A 20,957-nucleotide genomic window follows, 5' to 3' on the forward strand; every position below is an offset into this window, starting at 1 on the left:
TGTCAACTGCGGACACCATCTCGATCATGTAAGATTGTAGTTCGCGCGTTGTATACGTAGTCTTGCGATCATTAGCAACGCGATACTGCTTTTCCACCAGTTTGTAGGCGTGCTGACAAACTCTTTTGATAACTTGCATCAGCTCCAGCGTAACGCATGTGTCCAACGTCTGTCATTTTCTTCGCATACTCCATCTCCGCAATAGACTGCAAGAACTGCAGAGTATCCACGCACTCATCGAGCGCCATCGTAGACTTCAGCACGTCCTTCAAGTGGCCCCATGCCGCCTCCAACCTAAGTCGTTATACAAGTCAACAGTTAGCAATTAGAACTTGAGACAGCACAAAAACGCCTCAGTACCTGTTGTTTGTCGTGTTTCCCAAATGAGGGACGTCTACACGACCAAATTCACTCCACATGTGTCTGCAATTGTGCCAATTCTCGTGGAAGTACTTCAGAAATGGGTGTGTTGAGTCCTCTGGAATATCTTCTTCGAGTGTAATTTGCTTTCCATCAGCCACGTAGTACAGATATCTACGACTCGTTTCTTACTCAAGCTCCGTCTTGGCGTTCACCATCTTGTGAGCGGCGTCCTCAACCTTATCCCGATCTTCAATATTATACTCCCTCTTTGCCATTTCCCCCCGAAGATACTTCACCCCATGAAAGACACAGAGTAGAATTCTTGCTGCAGGAAAAGCCTCCTGCAGAAGCGCAATTTCTCCAAAGTCTTTGTCAACGATAATCCCTCGAACTTGGTCCCAGGTTGAGTTAAATGATTTGAGCGATTTCACTGCATCCCAAACAATCAGCACTTTCGTTCTCCATGAGTGCATGCTGCACGTATTGTTCCTGTACACAAGCAACCACAAAGAGGTACACAATTGTAGCAATGGCACACAACCACAGTAAAGTCACATAAAGGCACACAAATGTACACGGGCACAGTAGAGTCACACAAACCAACACAGAGGTACAATTAGAGTCACACAATCGACACAGCCACCAAGAGAGTACTTACATGGCCGAAGACATCGTGAATCATGAAACTGAAGAGCTTGTATCGAGCATCGTTGGTGTTGTGAGTGGCGTCCACCATCAACACCTGTGGGAACGCCTCAAAGAATCTTCGCATCTGGTGGGTTTGAAAAGTGATCGTCTGAGCTAGCTTCTCGTCATCCACATAAATGGTCGCCGTATTACCATTTCGAGAGCAGAAATCGCGCAAACCAGACTCCAGTCTTGCCTCGACGGTTGTAGCTCCACGCCGCGCCTCTTTCAGCTTCGCCACAAGATTGTGCACATCACGCAGGATAACATGCTTGCCTATTAGCCAGGCATTAGAACCAAAACAAGCATAATAACAAGGATACAATCATGTAGCGTACCAGTTTTCTTCCTCAGAAACTGCAGAATCAGCTTTTTCTTCGCCCCGGCAGCTTGAAGCTCATCCACGAAGTCAATCACGTCTTCGTCTGCAACGCGTCGATTTGAGGGGTGCTTTCCATAAGATCCTGAGCTTAGTGAGTGGTTGTGCGCTGTCTTCTAATGCACTTGAAAACCCTGAGCAGCATCCCAAATTACGACGACCGTCATCTGCGCTTGACATCCGGTAGACTTCTCGAAGTAGTTATGCCTCTTGCCCTTCGAACGGCTGGGCCTTGACCAACTATGCGTGCACACCAACTCTGGGTAGTACTTGTCGAAAGCGTCTGGTATAATGGTCTGCGGGGTGTCCTTACCACGGTCTCGGAGACCCGCGTTCCTCGCCGTGGCGCTTGTAGAGGTCCTCTTCTTGAATATCTGGTGGGTTTTGTGCTGATATGCGTCAAAATACTCGAAAAACGCACCCTCGTGCCCTATGAGTCGCAGTGCGTCGTACTCAAGTGATTGGCCCATTTCAAAACAATCGGTGTTTGCTTCTAATCTGTATCGCGGTTCAATGCGAATAAAGATGAAAAAACACCAGCCTAGTTAGACTCAGTTTCGGATTCTCCGTGGACCACGCGATCATCCCAAAATTTCCTGATGCGTTCTTATGCTAAGATGCCCGAGCTCAAGGATACTGTCGTCCATCCGCTTGATCCTCTCACCGCTAAGGAGGTGCAAAGTATGAAGCAAATTGACGGCGAGGCTGGGTACGAAGGCCTTAACTTTCGTTACTCGTATGTGATGCTACGTGAGCCCGACCACAAGACGCTGGGCTTCTGGAAGGCCGGTGACGACATTCCTCGTGAGATCGGGGTGCTCGGTATGGACAAGGCGAGCAACGTAGCGCGTGAGATGGTCGTGGATATCCCCGCCCACAAGGTCATTCATTCACAATTGTCAACTCACCCTAGGCTTCAACGGATGTGAAGGTCTCACACTGCACGATATTTCCTTCAGCTACCATGGAACTAAGCGTCCAATTCTTAACCGTGCTGTGATTTCCGAGATCGTCATACCCTATGGTGAGCCCCAGCCCACCTACGAGTGGCAGAACTACTTCGACGCCGGGGAATATCAGTTCGGCCGCTTAGTCAATTGCCTCGTGCTCGAATGCGATTGTCTCGGAAAGATCTAGTACCTTGATGTGACCGTCGTCAACGACTTCGGCGGCCTGTGCTGCTCAAAAATGCCATCTATATCCACGAAGAAGACGTTGGTACGCTCTGGCAGCACACAGATATTTACACAAACGAAGGCGCAGTGCGTCGGTAACGCCGTCTTGTCATCTCGCTCTTCATGACGGTCGGTAACAACGACTACGGCTTCTACTGGTACTTCTACTTGGATGGCAAGATTGAGCTTGAATGCAAGGCTACTGGCATTGTCTTCTCCTCTATGCGTCCCGAAGGAAGCCACGATTTCGCAACTGAGATGGTTCCACGTCTTGGAGCTCCGTGCCATCAGCAGCTCTTCTCAGCTCGACTCGACGTGGCCATTGATGGCAACAAGTACCACGTTAATGAACTTGAGGTGATGCGTCTACCGATCAGTCCCGACAACCCCGTGACGAATGCATTCAAGCGCGTGGCTACTCGTCTAGAGCGCGAGAGCGACGCTCAACGTGAAACCGATAACAAGCTTGGACGTGTCAGGTTGATCGCGTCCACTAAGATGACCAATCGTCTAGAAAACCCAACGGGTTATATACAGTACCCGGAAGGTGCTCCGTTGCTAGTGGCAGCCGACGAGAGCTCAATCGCTAAGCGCGCACAATACGCCAAGAAGCACTTGTGGGTCACTCAGTACGCTCGTGATGAAATGTGGGCTGCCGGCTACACGCCCAACCAGCACCCAGGATAATCTGGTCTTCCGGCGTACGCCAAGGCCAACCGTTCGGTTGATGGTGAGGACATCGTTGTCTGGCACACCTTCGACCTGACGCACTTCCCTCGCGCTGAGGACAGGCCGATCATGCCGGTGAACTACGCTGGGTTCGAATTCCAACCTGACGGCTTTTTCGACCGCAACCCGACGCCGAAGACCCGAGTTCTCGGCCATAAGCGGTTCAAGTTTAGTTTCAAGTGTTGTTTTGCACTTTCAGGTCAACGTTTTAATAAATTGCCTTCATCATGCTTCGTTTCTCTTATTAACTTCTACTCCAGGCGAGTTACAGCGACGTCAAGACCGCCATCAATTCTTAGCGACAACGCCATCCGATACGTGTAGTCGAAAGGATTTTTCGATGTCTTGAGGTTGTATCGACTTAGCAGCATGGCGAGCGTGATTTTGATCTCGGACATCGCAAACTTCATCCCCAAACACGCATGGGGTCCGCCGTAGAAGGCAGAAAACTTGAACGCAGACACTGCGAGTATTTTTCTTGTGACAGGGTCGATCCATCGTTCCGGTTTAAACTCCTCGGCATCTGGCCCCCAGACAGATTTCATCCTTCCCATCGTGTAATGAGGCATGTGAACAGAAGTGCCTTTAGCAAGAAATACTCCGTTCGACATCGTCACGTCTCGCATCGCCGTACGCCCACTGATCGGGGCAACAGGGAACAACCGCAGAGTTTCTTTGATCGCCGCCTCCAAGTACACAAGGCTGTGAGTGTCTTCGAGACTGGGCACTTGTTGTTTGCCATTTGTAAGATCCGGCAACTTTTGTTGAATCTCCAGTCGAACATTCTCTAAAACCTTTGGATATCGATTTATCATTACGATAAACCAGGACATCGCAGTCGCAGTGGTGTCTTGTCCTGCAGCAAGGAAACTCACAAGGAAATCTCGCAACTTCTTGGGGTGAAAGGGTGCATCCTTCCCATTATCAACTGCGTGTTGCTCCAGATACAGCGAAATGAGATCCATTCGACAATCAGAGTTATTGCGGGTAGCCTTCTCTTGAATAGAGCGTGCGATAAAACCATTAAGCATGCCATTGACCCGCTTCATATCAGTAGCAAACTGTCTTTCAGCCCCAACATCAAGACAACGACGTAGCTTCCAGCACCAACTCGGCTCCAAAATGCGCCCCACGATACGAGCAGAAGATCTCTGTAGTGCTTCCAGCATTGCAATGATTTCCAGTCTCTCCACCCCTTCCATCTCAATCCCAAAGCCGACTTTGCAGAAGATATCCATGGTGAACAAGTCCAGCATCCACTTCAGACTCGCATCGTTTTCCTGTTGAGCAGCGAGATCAAGACGCCTCATTAGCTCCTTGCACTTATCTGGAACTACCACATCCATGTTGTGCTGAATCATCTGCGATGAGAACAAGCGACTTGCAGTTTTACGCTGGTGATGCCACAGCGGGCCACTGATCGCGAAGACTCCTTGTCCAAGCACATCGGTCGCAGCCTCCATAAAGAGGGGATTCTTGCCAAATGCCTCATATTGGGTCTTCTGAACGTCCTCAAAGGCGTCAGGCGTGCACACGAACACAGTCGGAGCTTTACCGAGAATATGCATGCACCAGGGTTTGCCACCGTACTTGCGGCAATTGTCCAAAGCCCAGTCGTGGAAGCGACCAGAAAGCTGGACACGGGCCACAAGAAGCGTATTCCCCACGATAGGCAGGTAGCCAGGAGGTTTGGGCAGATGCATCACCGCCCGACTTTGAGCTGAAGGAATCGCCAGATACCCGAGGATGAACGCCAAACACACTACACCAACAATGGCAGGCGAGGGCCACAGTTCCTCTCCAGTACTAAAAAGCTTCATCCCGTTGTTTCCCGTACGCAGTGAAATCGCAAATGCTCCTTTGTTGTGCGAGCTGACACCCAAATCAGATAGTAGTTGAATCTTAATGAGACCGTTAGTCAAATCTTGAGAAATTGAAATTCTGTGGTCTGGATAACTCTTCCCAGTTTCTTAAACACTGTCCACAATTTGGGCTGCCTCCACGATGAAGCGTAGCATTTTTACATGTACAGTTTGTAATGTACTTCGCTAGTTGCAGACTTTGACACAACTCTCGCTCTCTATTTTGCTTTAAACCAGGAATCGTCAACGTTGGCATCCACTTCCAAGGCCACCGACAGCGGCTTCTGGAACGGATTCTCCATGAGGTGCACCACAAGTTTCATCGCTTCATCTACAGACTCTTCGGGACCTTCGACGATGATTTCGTCGTGAATTTGAGACACCATCCCCCACCCAAGCTCGCGTAACCTCGGGCTATGGTGCACTTGTAGCATTGCCTGCATCACGACGTCGGCAGCTGCTCCTTGGATAGGTGTGTTGATAGCAGCTCGTTCAGCATGACCTCTGGCCTTCTTCGATGTCATACTATCGTCTCTCAACATAGCGTCGGGGAGTCGACGATACCGTCCCAGCAATGTACGAGTGTAGCCAAACGTTCTAGCAGTCTCGATGGCTTTCTTTTGCCAGTCTCGCACCTCTCCTCGGTCAGAATACCATTTCTCCAGCGTATCTGCCGCTTCTTTACGAGAAACATTGAAGTCCTTGGCCAGACCAAACGCAGTCTTGCCATAAGCAATAGAGAAGTTGAGTACCTTAGCATTTTTACGCTCATCGCCGTACTTGTCCTTTAGAAGCGGAGCTGGAGGTTCCTTGCCAGTAGTATGATCCCATTCCAGAAGAGCTTCACCGTTTTCCACTGCCTTCGCCACGTATGGGTACATTCCCATGGCTGTGCGTGAGTGGAAGTCACCACCAGCCTTAAACGCTTCGATCATTGCTTTGCACTGCGTAATGTGCGCCATAAGCCGTAGCTCCAATTGCGAGTAATCGGCGACAATGAGCTTCTTGCCAGGCGGAGCTGTGAAAGCGTCTCGAATCTTGTAGCGATCTTTACCCATCGCCGGTTGGTTCTGCAGATTCGGCTTTCGTGATGACAAGCGACCTGTGTCTGTGTTGAGATTCAGAGAGCAGTGCACGCGACTGTTGCTGTCTGCCAGCTCCTGAAGAGGTAGAATGAAGTTGTTGAGCATGGTGTTGATACTGCTGATGTCGAAAAGCGCCTTCAGAGCAACACAAGCAGCAGCACCCTCCTCTTTATCCTCGAAATGACCATACGCGCGACCATACTGCGGGGGGTTAGCTTCTGGCTGCAACATCAACAAACCACCACAAAATCATTATCTGACCGGCATTCACCGCTCCCAAGTGTGCACTTACGTGTCCTGCGAGATCCTTCAGCACTTCTGCGCTGGCTGCAGGGAGTCCGCTAGCCGTGAAGTGTGTCGGCGGAATACCCAGACCTCGAATTGTGATATTGCGCTTCTTCTTTGCCTTCTGCTTGCCCTCTTCAATGAATCCTTCCGTATTTTCCACTTCAAACGAACGCTCAGCAGGCAACACCTGCTCCTTCTTCTTTTTATTAAAGTATGGCGCGAACAGCAACTGCTGCTTCTGCGCAGCGCTGTATAAATTAATACGTTCGCTCTCTTCACAATACCTCGACGCCCATTGCAGCACCAGCTTTTCCAGTCGCGCTCTGTCCTCCAACGCCTGCTTCTCGACACCTGCGAGATACTCCAGATCCACGTGCATCCCCCTCCGCTCGATATCCGTGAGACACTCTCCAAACGGGACAATATACTCACGATAGAATTCGTACATGGATCCGACTTGAGACTCGCCCCCATTTGGCTTTTCGAACCAGAACGTCTGGTCCAATTTGTCCTGCAGCACACGGTGCAAGAACCACGTGCTCTCTGCATCGTAGACACTGTATCTAATCCAGCGTTTCCTAAATTCGGGAAACCTCTGTAGCTCCTCAACTGTAGGCATGATCCTTTCCTTGCCTTTGGATCCGTCTTTCTTGAGCTTCGGAATCCCAAACAGCTCCTTCATAGGCTTCTTCCTTTGTAACAGTAAGTCTGCAGTAAGGGACTCTAGAGAATAGCCTCCATTCTGGAATCTAGCCGTGTTCCAGAGTCTAGCCATATGCATCGTGTCTCCTCCTAGCCCTTGAACGTTGATACCGTGATTAAACAGCACGTGACGGTCGAAGCTGTAGTTGTGCCACACTTTGAGATAGTTTTTACTCTCCAGGAACTCCTTAAAGAGCTGCAATGTGCCCTCCGCGCTGTCCAGATTGTCCACCCAGACATAAGGACCATTACCATAGTCCACATCAGGTCCACTGTAAAGCGATAGACACGTAACCACGCCGTTACCTACAGGTCCCACTGCCTTGACGTCAATCTGTGCCACTTCCGTGTCACACGCGTGAAAATGGTTGGGGCCCAGCTCTTCGAGCTTTTGTAATACACGTCGGGCGCCTTCCTCATCCTGAATGAGGTTCACTGGTCGTGTGTCATCGTCTGCGGAGGTTAAACCCTGCAGCAGGCGGCGGTCGATGATGTCGGACGTAACGTACTGAAGCTGTGGACGAGGTGGGGGGTCGTACGCAGCTACAGTCGACAGTCGGCGTAGCGACGGCGAGCATCGAAGACGCCACAACGAGCGTTGCATTATTGGTGACGGGACGCTGGAAATATTGTTTTAGAACGCTAATTTCTTCAAGCACGAAATTAACGTATTCAGTATAACAGTAATAAATATAGCATTTTCGCGCTGTTTAACTCGCTTTGCTATCCGTCGTTAAGGAATGCAGTGGATTTTATCAAACACCTGCTTTATGTTAAAGTCTAAAAGTCGGCAAAGTACTTGGCATCGTCTTCCGGGTCGATACTTTCAGCACTGGACAAGCTTTCTCTAGCCCCACCTTGGCCTGGAGAAGTACGAATTCGAGCTGGGTTGTAGTCTTTGTTGAAATCATACGGTACTGCCATCGAATCCGTGACACCCTCTTTCGACTCGAGCAACGCCCAGTTGATGTCATTGAACCACATATGGTTCATCACCTGCAAGTCAATAGAGTTACCAACGAGCTTTCCTTCAGACGTAATACGAGAGCATATTCAGCTGTACCTCGACTGCCCCGTTTTTCCCAAGCCGCTCTCGAGGATTAATCTGTAGCAATGCACTAATATTTGCATTGTGAACGCCACACACATACAATTGTGTAAGCAGTTTCAGCAGCAATGGATGAATTACCGTATCAATGAATGTAGATCAGGGCTCAATGATCTTGCAAGCGTCTCAACTTGTCCGTCCGAAGTCTCGAATGGAGATTCCGCTGAACACTTAATCCGCATGAAATACTGCTCCATTGTGCTGTCAGCCGGACACTGATACTCCCACGGTGGCCGCCCAACTACCATTTCATAGATAGCGACACCCAGACTCCTGTAGTAATGAATATAAACTTTAGGATCTCATCAGTTATCGGTCAATCTACATTTCACGTACCACCAGTCAACACCGAAGGCATAAGACTCCTTGAAAAACATTTCTGGCGCCATCACGTAGTGAGTGCCGCACACCGACTGTGTTCGTCCAGAGTAGTCGTCGACTTTTCCATCTGCGACAACCTTTTTGGACAACCCGAAGTCTATTACCTTGACAAATCCACTCTTCCCCACCAGCACATTTCCACTCTTAAAATCTCGATGAACGTATCCTTGCGCGTGCAGATCTCGCAGCGCCAAGACCAGTTGCACCGCGAAAAACTTGGCTACGTGTTCCGGGAACCTCCCGGTGTCTCTGTACTTCCAAATACACTCGTACAGCGCTCGTCCTTCGATGTATTCCTGCAAAAAAGACACTTCATCCGTCGTTTCAATAACCTGAAAGCCTCGACACAGGAACGGGCTCTTGATTTTGAGCAAAATCGACTTTTCCGCATCCAGACGCAATTTCTGCTGTTCTGTGACGATCTTTGCTCTTGGAATTCTTTTTATGGCTGCACCAAACAAACAAGACGATTATGGTGATGATGCGTCACGCGATATGCCATTCGAATTGTAGCAATTGCAGCACTCTACCAAAGAGCTGGGTCGAATATCTTTGTCGAACGAGAAATACACTGGACATTCAAGTGGTAGTCAATCTAGATCGTACCCTGAAAACACTTAGTTGTAGCCATTATACTATTGAGTACGATGGCGACTGTGTTCAGTGCTTACCTGGCGTAGCCGCCACGGCCAAGGAATAGGAGCTGTTCGAAGTCGTCCATGCTGGAAGATCGCAAAATAATTAGCTCGATCCGAAAATAAGAACTATTTTCGTTTCGCAGAGAATTTAATCCATAAGAACAATAATTGCTCCAAAAATAAATTCATTGTTTTTATTTTTATTTGCTAAAAGCGAAAAGCTGCAGAAAAAATATTTTTTTATTTAATATGGCGGCAGCATGCGGAGAGGCGTTACTGCAACCACAATACGACAAGACGACAGGAAATAATGCAACCTTATCTCCTAAAGCGACCACAAAAACATATGGTCTCTGGTAATTTATAATAAATGACGTGGCCACGTCGTCGCCGTCATCAATAGCAGTGTAAATAACGCCACAACATCCTAAATTTAGAGTTATTGAAACAGCATTAAATGCGCGTGCACCACACCTGGGTGTGTTTCTTACACTACACTGTGTGGAACACAATTTTTCACACTGAGCAAATATTTCAAGGATCCAACATCGCAGCAAGGATGGACGGAAGGTCGCTCGCTCGGGAGCTGGTGCGCGCGCGCATCTACGAGCCCATGGACATGAAGAACACGCTTGAAAAGATCGGCGCAAGCCTCGAGAAGATACTAATAGCTCAGATGGAGTTACTGTCACGCATTATGGTGAGCGAGGAGAGCATCTACGTGCTGGCGTCTGAGATTGCCAATTCTGGTGCGAGTCATGACGGGCACCTATCCTTCGAAGCTTTGCTAGAAATGGCAGTCAACAGATTGAATGGGTAGTATGGTAGTATGCTAGCGGTTTTTGTATTAACGGATAACACAGCTACATCTACCTACTTCAGTTGCTTGAGCAGTTTCTCATTAATAGACTTCGTATTATCCACAGTGCGACGAGCCATACGGCTCTTGCTCGATTTACAGAGTATTTTCCACAGCATTCGGAGACGCATAGCTTCCACATCACTCTTGGAAACGTTTCTGCATTGCCAGCGAAGATTCGCGGTCACATAGCTGTAAGCTTGGGCCACAACAAACACGCCACAGCTTGAGTAGTCGGGTTGCTGTGGAACTTCAATCCACTCAATAGGGTCTATGCATAATTTTGCCGCAGGTGCCGATGCCTTACTCCATCTCGGCCACAAAACCACAAAGCCCTCCCATAACTGAGTTACCATCGCCGTCCCTTAACACCGGTTCCAAACCACCTCCCATGTCCCCCATGATACCCTTCGTCAATCAGGGGCTCATACAGGTAGGGATGCACATGTAATGTGTCCTTGGCTTCAACGTAGCGTAACGTAGTTATTATAATACCCCAGTGGCTTTGGTTCAGGTTGACAGGTTGAATCATGAACTTGGTAGAAGTGATACGCGTGTTTGGTGTCTTTGGCCATCCAACAGCTGTTGTCAATGATGACAGGACGTAGCAATCCCGCATCGTGCTTCCAATGAATTCCAAACAGAAGTCAATTGGGCTATCATTCAGCCATCCTCTACAGAGTCCACCAACAACGTTTTCGAAGGCGATGCAGGCCTTACCCGACCGTGTCGTGTATTCAGAACTCAGTCGACTGGATGCAAACTTTGAAATCACCTCGTTTGCCATGGTGCAGTGTCGCCCCTTTACAGCATCAACTGATAGCCCACTCGTTTCAGTCTCCACAGCAAATAGATCCACATCGGAGTTTACCTTCCGCCAGTTTTTCTCCAACCATTTCCGATCTTCGAACCCATGCTTGTACCTTGGCCTTTACCGCGTAGAATGTAATTGCAGCTCCCACGTATTGTCTAGTACAAATCACAGCTCACAGTTATAGCAACCCACAATATGACGACCATAAAAAGCAACCATACGAGAATGAAAACCTTACCCGCTGAATTTCCAAAGTTCGGGGTCGATAGAAGCCACGAGATCGAGCACGATTCCTTGTTTCTTGATGCGGTCGTCGAGTGGATCTGGGTGACGTTGCTCGGACTTAGCTGTCTTGATTGAAGCTTGCATTGACCGCGTGATGTCTCCAGGGATTACAAATGGGTGCATGTACGTAGCTGGTCGTACAGCTTCCCAGCTGCATTCGATTGTGCGACCCCTGAGGTACGCATCGTCTAGTTGGACAGGGTATTTGTCTATCATGCCCGCCACAGCTCTGACATTCTCTGTGTTGCGAGCCCAAACGACAAACTCGTCAAGCTGTACGGTAAGATCGCTAGGGTATTTGTGCACGGCGAGACGAGTATGAACTGAGGTAAGCTTTGTCTGTCTTAGCTGCTTCGGATTTGATCGTTGTCTCCCTCGGGTCTTCGGCTTTGGGACGTTTATGATATCCACTTGCCGCGTAGGCATCGCTGGGTCGGTAGTTGGATGTACAGCAGATTCACCAACCTCACAATTTTCGACTTTCTTGTAATCAACTGCATTCTCGTAATCATCTGCATTCTTGTTATCAGCTTCATCTGTGATGGACACCGGCGATTGTGCCTTGCTCACGATTATAGGCTTCTGTGACATTTCTATAGCTTTCTGCGTTGATGGGACGTCCTCACAGTCGCTGCTACCGTCAGTGTTGGCATCCATATCTTGTAGCCCCTCCATAATACTAGCAGTGACCACTGCATTTTCAAAATCAAACAAAGAACCCATGTCTTCATCAACGTCTTCATCGTTGTTGTTGTCTCTACACGGAGTCGAAGCCACTTTCCTCCCTCGTAATCCAACTTCAACGGTATCTTTCCAATCTTGAAGTTCTCGATAAAAATCAGCACTGGCCAATTCGGACAGATGCTGGAGCAGTGGCTCTAGCATTGCCTTTGCGTAAGAGTACTTTTCACCAGATGTCAGCACAACTTGGTTTGCACGTTCGTCCCGGCGCAATCGAACAAATACAACCTCTTTCTCACTATCGGATGCCGCATGTGATTGTTTCCATTCGAAAGGACGTGAAATCTTCGTACACGTTCGGCAACTTTAACTTTGACATATTGACAATTGGTTGAAGCGCATCGGCTGCTAAACAGAGCTCTTCTCTGGTGTCCAACGCGTCGAAAGTACTCCATCGTTCGTGGACAGAGATTCCAGGTAGCACATTGAAACCATGGCCATGGCTGGCAACATGCATGAGATGACAGCACGGTAAGTGGTGGCTTGTATAAAATAAGCAGGTACAGGTCCACTCAACGTCGTCACACTCGTATTTGTGATGACCTCCATAAACATCCCATTTCGAAACGGATACTTTGCGCTCGCAATTTGTACTTTCAGCTCGGTTCACGAATTTTTCCCATTCTCTTTTCACCAGATCCAACACAAACGGAGAGAGCCTCCTTGATATGGCCCTTAAAAATGTAGGAACCGTCTTGGGCAATCGAGAGGAAGAATGCTGTTTCCCGATTTCAGATGTAATCTGCCGCGTGATGATCATCTGGTGCTGGAGTAAACCCGCCAACGTCTTGTCAATTCTGGTCTTGAGGCCAAGAAGCATCTTCAAGTATTTCCAGTTACACTCGATCCTGATAGTTGTCGTATTACCAGCAGTAAAATGTTTTTCGCGTTCATAGTTCGACCACATTTGTCGACACGAATGCCAATTTTTCTCAAAATATGCAAAGAAGTTGCTCCTCCTTGACTTTTTGCAGTATTTCTTCATTGCATCATATGCAGATACATACGCGTCTTGTGCGCGGCTGCCAGTAACCACAACAAATGAGTGAAAAGGCAAAAGAGAAATTTGCTGACTGTAACGCACCAATACAGCATCTTCGTCAGCAACTCGATAAGTTCTTCTCTCTGTGCCATCTTGAGCTCAAATACTTTGCGTTTCATCACCTTTTTCCAGTATGTAAGGGCGTGGAATTGACAGAGTAGCACCTGGGCGGTTGGAAAGCACTCCTCTAGCACTTGCCACTCTACAAAATCTTTGTCGATAACCACACTCGTGACGTCTTTCCACTTTGGATTTTTGTCCTTGAAAGATTCCAAGATCGTTTTAATCGTGACAGCGTTCTCACTGAGGCAAATAAAGTCAGCCACTAAGAACCCTCTACCCGTACACGTAGTGACAACCAAGCTCCCTACACAACAGTAGCAACCAAATGAGATTCAAGGTTGTTGTAAACAATTAAGGTTGCGCTTAAGGTTGCTATAAACATAAGGTTGCTTTTCTGAACGTACCTAAATGGTAGCCAAGATTGTTCGTTCCGTGCGTGAAGTCCATCGTCAAGGTTTCACCCCACCGCTCAAACATCATCTTTTGCACTTTCGTTTGCATGATGGCTCCACAGGTGATGTCCATCTGGTCCTGGATAACGAGCACATCGCTACCTTCAATCTGTCGAAGAGCATGCAGCAAGGCTTTCATACGATCCTGAGCGGAATCTGGCCCCATGATACTTCGGAGAAGATTTCTGGTTTGCTGTGGTGTCACTTTACAATCTTTACAGCGAAGACATTGCATACCAGTCGGTTAGATTGAATAATACCACCCATAATAAAAAATGAACAACTATCCCATGCGGTCGTTCAAGAAATTGGTGATGTGGGTAGAAGAAACATGCGCATCTGCCAATGTTTTCACATCCTCCAGATCTTGTTCGTCCAGCGGCAGCGTCGCCGTTGTCAAGTAGCTTGAAGCTTGTGTTCTGCTGTTGTCGTGCGAGTGGGTATGGTTCTGAAACAGCAACAAGTTTATAGATGTCAGCCGGATTCTTTATCACGCACACATTAATAATAAGTCTCGAACCTGGTTTCGTAGAACGATTTCGTAGTGATTGCCCGAAACGCGACTCACGGTGGCCGTTAACCGTGCTGTGCATTTGCAGTACCGCTGCTTTCGATTGCGATGCCCCTTGGACCTTGATTTTTGGGATACACCGTGAGTGCACCCGGTAGATTCTTTCCGAATACTCAAACGAAAGTAGGGATTTGTGCTTGATGCGCGCTATATTAAAACAAAATAAGAGCATTCCTTTTCATGAATATATTTAGACAGATCACACCAGTAAAACAAGCGTACGTGTTGTAAGACGCCGTTCGTTCGGAGCTCCGCACACGAAACTTTAAATTCTTCTTCTCCATGTATTTCTTGAACTCCTTTTCAAAATCAATCCACGACAAAAGTGGTGCCTTCGGCCTGAACGGCTCCACCACGTTCACTATTTCGTCCTCACCACCACCGTTCATGGAGTCCATCTCTTCTAGGTGCTTACTTTTTCGGATTCTAGGCGTGTAATCTGCAGTGGATTTGGGCAGGCGTGTAAGTCTGGATCGCTCACGCTGTGTACCTTCCGCCGGACCCGACTGTCTCCGAATTTTCTGCTTCTTGGAGGGACGCGGCAGCGACTGCAGGTGTGGTGACTCGCGGATTAACTTCTCTTTCTTCGTAGAGGCTAAAATAACAAATTAAATATAAAATTACCTTCGCTAAATCAACCACAACCGCTTTAAAGCAACTTTACCTGCGTGTGTCTTCTCGTTTCTCTTTTTCTTTGTCTTCTTGCGTTGCACACGAGCTGCAAAACACACCCCAATGTTAATATAAGTAATTGCCCATCGCAAAAAATTAACATGACAGCAAACGTGCGTACCAGCGCTCAATGATAGATCACTCTTTGACTCCGAAAAGGAATCTTCCCCTTCCGCGTTGCTGCCCTCCTCGCCCGCAGACGCATCCTCGTCTCTGCTATCATCGCTACTGCTGTCGTTGGCGTATTCGATGCCAATTACCGCATACAGATCTCGCAGCCTCGTACGTCCTCGCCAGTCTACGGATTCGCACATAAGGTCAAACTAACTTTTGCTGCGTCAGGCGCAAGTACTGCAGTACGTACCAGGCTTGGCCGCGTCCTGCGCACGACTCATGGGTCTTCAGTTGCGTCAGCGTCGGGTGTGGAGCTCGTGTTCCTGGCGCAGCCGCGCGTTCTTCTCGCTCCCGCGCAATTTCTGAAATGGGAGGCTCAGAATGATCGTATTTAAAACGAATCGAACTTAAAAGAGCAGATACGTACCTAAGACGGAAGCGTTTTTTTTGGATTTTAGTTTCGCAGGTAATTTATGAATTTGGGTAGCGCAACCATAAAGTCTTTAAAACGACCATAAATGTCTCAATTTACGGTTGCGGTAATCACTCCGCAGCATGCGCAAGGAGATTGCAATGCTGGAGAGCGACCCACCATTCGGTACCTATCCTGAGTCTCACCACCATATTTTACACTTTATCTTGCGCCTTTAAAGTAGTATATATCTCCATTCGTTCCAAATCGCGCATTGAAGGTATCAGCGAGTGGTTAAAAGACGACCAGATCGACCACCTGGAAGCGCGTACGCCAATTTCTCACACGTTAACATTCATTGAGGGTAATATTCATATTTTTTGCTAACGTTGTGATGCTGCACAGAAATTCTTGGTCCGGATGGGTCTCCGTATGAGAAGGGGGTGTTTCAGCTGGAGATCGAAATCCCAGAACGGTTGGCAGCTGTCGCTTAAGCTATTACCTCCTACCTGTTTCTTATGATGAAATTCTGTCGTTGGATAGGTACCCATTTGAGCCGCCGAAGGTTCGCTTCGTGACGCCTATCTACCACCCAAACATCGACGATGCAGGCAGAATTTGCCTCGACACACTCAAGATGCAGCCCAAGGCGAGAAAGCACATCAATATTATTGTGGACGATGGCTGTTTAAGCAGGGTTCCTGGCTGCCGTCGGTCAATATCAGTACGCTGTTGACGACGATTCGTCTGCTCATGGCGGAGCCGAATGCAGATGACGGGCTGATGCGGGAGATCGTACGAATTTGTGACGGTTCTTTGACTAATGTTTCATGTTCTGTTGGATCGATGAATTTGTGCTTCAATGTAACTCCGTAGGGCTCAATCACAAGCTGTTTAACAGAAAACGCAACCGAGATGACTGCGCAGCATGCATGCAATACACCAGTGAGCCAGCCAAAGCCTTCAGCTAAGACAACAAATGCTTTGTCTGGAGAAGACCAAATGGAAAGCGAAGAGCGACGGCCTGGACTGAGGGAGCTTTTGAGAAGGCGGGTGAGGCTGCCAGCTTGGTGGGACCACTCCTTTGGTGGGAACACATAACTGAATATATTCCGTTTAAGTGGAAAGGCTATCTGCATTATGCAGCATCCGGGCTGGAGGTTAAACAACGTGAAAAACTACCAGTAGGCTACTGGTAGTTTTGCTACTGAGTAGCGGTAGCAACCTTCAAACGTTGAGTCGTGACACGACGACGTCGAGAGGGCCTTTGATCTGCAGCGTAATCGACGGGCGATAAGTAAAGTCGAAAGGGTCTTTCACCGTCTTAAAGTCGAACTGACTCAAGAGCTTGGCAAGTGTGATTTTCACCTCTGCCAGCGCAAACTTCATACCCAGACAAATGCGAGGCCCACCGAAGAAAACACTGAACTTGAAAGGCGACACCACCTTGATCTTCCCCGAAACGGAGTCAATCCAGCGTTCCGGTTTGAATTCGTCGGCATCAGGACCCCATACAGTCGTCATCCGCCCCAAACAGTAGTGAGGCAGTACGATTCGCGTCCCTGCCTTGATGAACGTGCCCTCGTAGAGACGCACATCCCTCGTAGCGGAGCGTCCAGACACAGCAACAACGGGGAAGAGTCTTAGTGTCTCTCGGACAACAGCTTCTAGGTAGACGAGCTGCTGAATGTCCTCCAGTTTTGGAGAGTGAATTTTGCCACTCGCGAGGTCTGGAAGTTTGTCTTTGATCTCTTGTCGGACGTGCTTCAACACCTTGGAGTATCTATTCAGCATCAAGATAACCCACGCCATGGTCGTCGCCGTCGTCTCCCGTCCAGCTGCTAGGAAGCTGATGACGAAGTCGCGCATCAACTTATGGTCCTTCTTCGTGTGCACACCCTTGGTGTACTCAACCTCAGACTTCTCAATAAACAACGTGATGAGGTCTTTTCGAGCGGTTTCTTTCGCCCCCTGTCGATTCTTCTCCTCAATCGAGCGAGAGATCACCCCGTACACCAGATCGTCCACTGCCTTGACGTCTTCAGCCAGTTGCTTCTCGGCGCCAACGTTAAGCCAGCGCAGTAGCTTCCAAGTCCACATTGGCTGCTGGATCCGCTTCAGCAACTGCGCAGACATTCGCCCGAATGAATCGAGCAGCTCTGCGTTCTGGTTCGACCCGACGCCATGGAGATCCACATCAAACCCGACCTTGGCAAAGATGTCCATAGTGTACAAGTCCAAGAGCCGCTTGATGTTCACAACTCTCTCACTTTCCTTTTCCTGAAGACAAATCCCGTCAAGTCGCTTCACCAATTGTTCGCCCTTTTCAGGCACAACAACTTCCATTGCGTACTGCATCATTTGCGCGGTGAACAAGTGGCTCGCAGTCTTGCGTTGGTGCTGCCATAGTGGCCCACTGACAGCAAAGATCCCTTGACCCAGCACGTCGTACAAGGCTTCCGAGACAAGCGGGCTCTTGTCAAACGCGTCGAACTGCGTCTTCTGAATATCCTCGAACGCTTCAGGACAGCAGAGTACGATCGCCGGGTATTTCCCCACGACCCGTAGACTCCATGGCTTGCCCTCATACTTGCGGCAGTACTTAAGAGCCCAGTCGATAAAATTCCCCGATCTCTGCGCCTTGATAATCTCCAAAGTATGGCGAAGGATCGGATAGTCTCCCTCTGGCGTCGGTAGGTGCTTCAGAGCTCGGTCATGGGCAGACGGTGTCGCCAAGTACACGAGCAGCACCGCCACGCAGGACAGAGCGACCGAAGCAGGTGTCACCCACGTCGTCATAGCCTCGAGCTTCATCTTGGCCCCGTCCCGGTGGTCACGAAATGACAAAAAGAAAATGACAGGTGGGTAAAATGATTTTAGAGTAAGGTTGCGCTGGATGTTACGTTTTTAACATCCAGTCACGCTGTCCACGACAAAAATCCCTGTGAAAGGGTGGAGACTTTGATAAACACGTCATAAACGTCCTCCATGGCTTTTGGGAAGCTCAGAACGACAGTTGGAGGATGGCAAGGCACAAGAACGCGCCATGGCATGCTCTCGACATTGCTCCGAGATCCAGTCGTAGATACTGGTCTGTTGTTTGATAATCAGCCCAACGTATTCTTGATCACCGGCAGCGTGCTTGGGGCACCCAATGGAAGGCGCCGCGTCTTGATCGGTTGGAAACGTGAGATAGACCACCGCAGCAGCCACGAGCGACGCTGTGATAACAAAAGGCAGTATCAAAAGAGTTCTAAATTATACGCGGCAAGACGAAGAATAAGGAGAGGAAGTGTCCGTCATTGATACACGAACCGAAGGGCACTAGGTGCGTACTGCATTTTCGAAGCTTCGACCTAACGGTGCAGCTTACATGCTGCAGTTTAACACTGAAGAGTCTTTGGTGTTAAACTGCAACATTGAAAGTCTTCGGCGAAGACTAATTGATTTTCCAGTATGAAAGACTGCGAGTGTGACCATCTTAAGTTATCCTTCGGTTTGACGCACGTTGTGGGTGCTCGAAAACAGCAAGGAGCGCTCGCGCCGTAGAGCCTTTACTCGAGGTGCCGACCTTCGGTTGGTTTGCCAGTTTTCTATTCGCTAGCAACAGATAAAGTGCCGATTTTCAAGCCTCGATTCCAACCGCAATGTGGAATGCGCTCGAGTTTGCACTAAACGTCTCACTGACGTCGTGGGGAGCTTTGTTATGCTCACTATTAGTTGGTTGGTACTTCGTGTCTTCAAAGAAACAAGCGAGATGGCTAGTCAAGTTCCCACGTCCGGAATCGACTCTCCCAGTCCTGGGGAACACGCTCGACTTGATGTTCAAGCACCGACATGACATTCACGACTGGATCCTCGACGAGTGTCGGCGGTATGAAGGACGTCCATGGGCCCTCACCGCCCTTGGTCGCCCGACGAGCATCGTTCTCTCCAACGTCGAGGCGTTCGAGGACGTTTTCCATCGTAAGTTCGACAAGTTCGGCAAGTGTAGTGCCTGGCTAGTAAGTGACGTGTTTGGCGACGGCATCTTCGCAGCTGACGGGGTGTCGTGGATTCATCAACGCAAGACAGCGAGTCACCTCTTTTCGCTGCACATGATGCGAGAAAGCATGGAGCAAGTAGTGCGAGAGCAAGCTGCCGTTCTGTGTGAAACACTGGAAGCACATTCCACTGCCAACAAGCCCGCCAATCTCAAGTATACAATGGATTGGTACGCCACCAATGTCTTCACCCGCGTGGGCTTCGGTGTCGATCTGCAGTCGCTATCGAGTCAGGAACACGACGAGTTCTTCCGTGCCTTCACCCGCCTTCCTATTGCTGTCCATCGTCGCATTCAACAACCAGGATGGCTGTGGAGATTTAAGCGGGCGTTCAATCTGGGTTACGAGAAGCAGCTGAGACTCGACATGAAGCGTGTGGATGGTGTCATCTACCAAGTCATCTCGCAGTCCATGGAGTCAAAGACCAACGTCAATAACTCGCAGCGTCTTCCCGACTTGATTTCACTATTCCTTGCCAAAGAAACCAACGAGTATCGACACCAACAAGACGGCTCTACCACTCATAGTGTCAAGACTTCGCCCAAATTGATTCGAGATATGGCGTTCAACTTCACCGCAGCAGGTCGAGGAACCACGTCGCAGAGTTTGCAATGGTTCTTCATCATGATGAGTCGATATCCCCATGTTGAGAAGAAGATCCGAGAAGAATTGCTGACCAAGCTGCCTCATCTTTTTGACAAGAGTAGTAAGCCTCCAACCATGAGCGGCGTGCAGCAGCTCATCTACCTGGAAGCGGCCATCAAGGAAAGTCTCCGACTGAACCCGGTAGCTCCACTCATCGGTCGCACTGCTACTCAAGACGTTCACTTCAGTGACGGGACGTTTATCCCAACTGGGACGCGTGTGGTCATTCCGACATTCGCTGTCGCTCGGCTGCAGTCCATTTGGGGTGAAGACGCAGCCGAGTTCAAGCCCGAACGCTGGCTTGATCCTCACTCTGGCAAGCTTCTGGTCGTATCACCGTTTAAGTTCTTGGTGTTTCTGGCGGGACCAAGATCGTGTCTGGGAGCCAAGCTGGCCATGCTCGAGCTCAAGGTCGCTCTGGCGACGGTGCTGAGTAAATTTCACCTTCGGGTGATGCGAAATCCATTCGAAATTGGCTACGACGCGTCCATTTCATTGCCAGTCAAGGGCGACGTGCTCGCTGTCGTGGAAGCCGTTGAAGTACCAGGTCCGTGCGAACCTGCTCAGAAGGGATTCGCTGGTGCTGCTTAGTCATGATGACGCATTCCTTTTTGTCACTGTAAACCTGCACCAAGTCCACTGATGCATTCTGTCCACAGAGAAACACAACTGACATGTCACTATCAAAACATTCATCATTAAATGTGTACCTTTGCACTCATCAACATTTCTATGCTCTCCATTATTTACCACATAAATCGCGCAGTTGATCCATCGACCCAGGTATACGGGTGGTACAGGAAGATGTACAGCGTTAACGCATTGACAGCCATGTATACAGCCGTCA

At 49.0% G+C, this 20,957-nt stretch overlaps 5 protein-coding genes across 5 annotated transcripts; 3 read left to right on the top strand and 2 right to left on the bottom strand.

The window, feature by feature from the left end:
- Nucleotides 1-2,693: 2,693 nt before the first annotated feature.
- On the top strand, nucleotides 2,694-3,291 carry PITG_03055 (histamine oxidase; the record flags this gene model as incomplete). Its single annotated transcript, XM_002906110.1, has 1 exon — nucleotides 2,694-3,291. One exon carries the CDS (start codon nucleotides 2,728-2,730, stop codon nucleotides 3,289-3,291), a length of 564 nt encoding a protein of 187 aa, XP_002906156.1.
- Nucleotides 3,292-5,413: 2,122 nt separating this feature from the next.
- On the bottom strand, nucleotides 5,414-9,480 carry PITG_03056 (DNA polymerase I, putative; the record flags this gene model as incomplete). The annotated part of the gene is made up of 6 exons (XM_002906111.1): nucleotides 5,414-6,502; nucleotides 6,573-7,890; nucleotides 8,070-8,266; nucleotides 8,624-8,651; nucleotides 8,715-9,197; nucleotides 9,431-9,480. The coding sequence occupies 6 exons, from the start codon at nucleotides 9,478-9,480 to the stop codon at nucleotides 5,414-5,416; spliced, it is 3,165 nt and encodes a 1,054-aa protein (XP_002906157.1).
- A 6,085-nt stretch (nucleotides 9,481-15,565) lies between these two features.
- Nucleotides 15,566-16,206, top strand: PITG_03057 (ubiquitin-conjugating enzyme E2, putative; the record flags this gene model as incomplete). Its single annotated transcript, XM_002906112.1, has 4 exons — nucleotides 15,566-15,608; nucleotides 15,828-15,897; nucleotides 15,966-16,146; nucleotides 16,195-16,206. The coding sequence occupies 4 exons, from the start codon at nucleotides 15,566-15,568 to the stop codon at nucleotides 16,204-16,206; spliced, it is 306 nt and encodes a 101-aa protein (XP_002906158.1).
- A 443-nt stretch (nucleotides 16,207-16,649) lies between these two features.
- On the bottom strand, nucleotides 16,650-18,236 carry PITG_03058 (cytochrome P450, putative; the record flags this gene model as incomplete). Its single annotated transcript, XM_002906113.1, has 1 exon — nucleotides 16,650-18,236. One exon carries the CDS (start codon nucleotides 18,234-18,236, stop codon nucleotides 16,650-16,652), a length of 1,587 nt encoding a protein of 528 aa, XP_002906159.1.
- An 833-nt stretch (nucleotides 18,237-19,069) lies between these two features.
- Nucleotides 19,070-20,818, top strand: PITG_03059 (cytochrome P450, putative; the record flags this gene model as incomplete). Its single annotated transcript, XM_002906114.1, has 1 exon — nucleotides 19,070-20,818. The coding sequence occupies one exon, from the start codon at nucleotides 19,070-19,072 to the stop codon at nucleotides 20,699-20,701; it is 1,632 nt and encodes a 543-aa protein (XP_002906160.1).
- Nucleotides 20,819-20,957: the final 139 nt, after the last annotated feature.

Source organism: Phytophthora infestans, genomic scaffold (genome assembly GCF_000142945.1).
Source record: "Phytophthora infestans T30-4 supercont1.4 genomic scaffold, whole genome shotgun sequence".
NCBI lineage: Eukaryota > Oomycota > Peronosporomycetes > Peronosporales > Peronosporaceae > Phytophthora > Phytophthora infestans.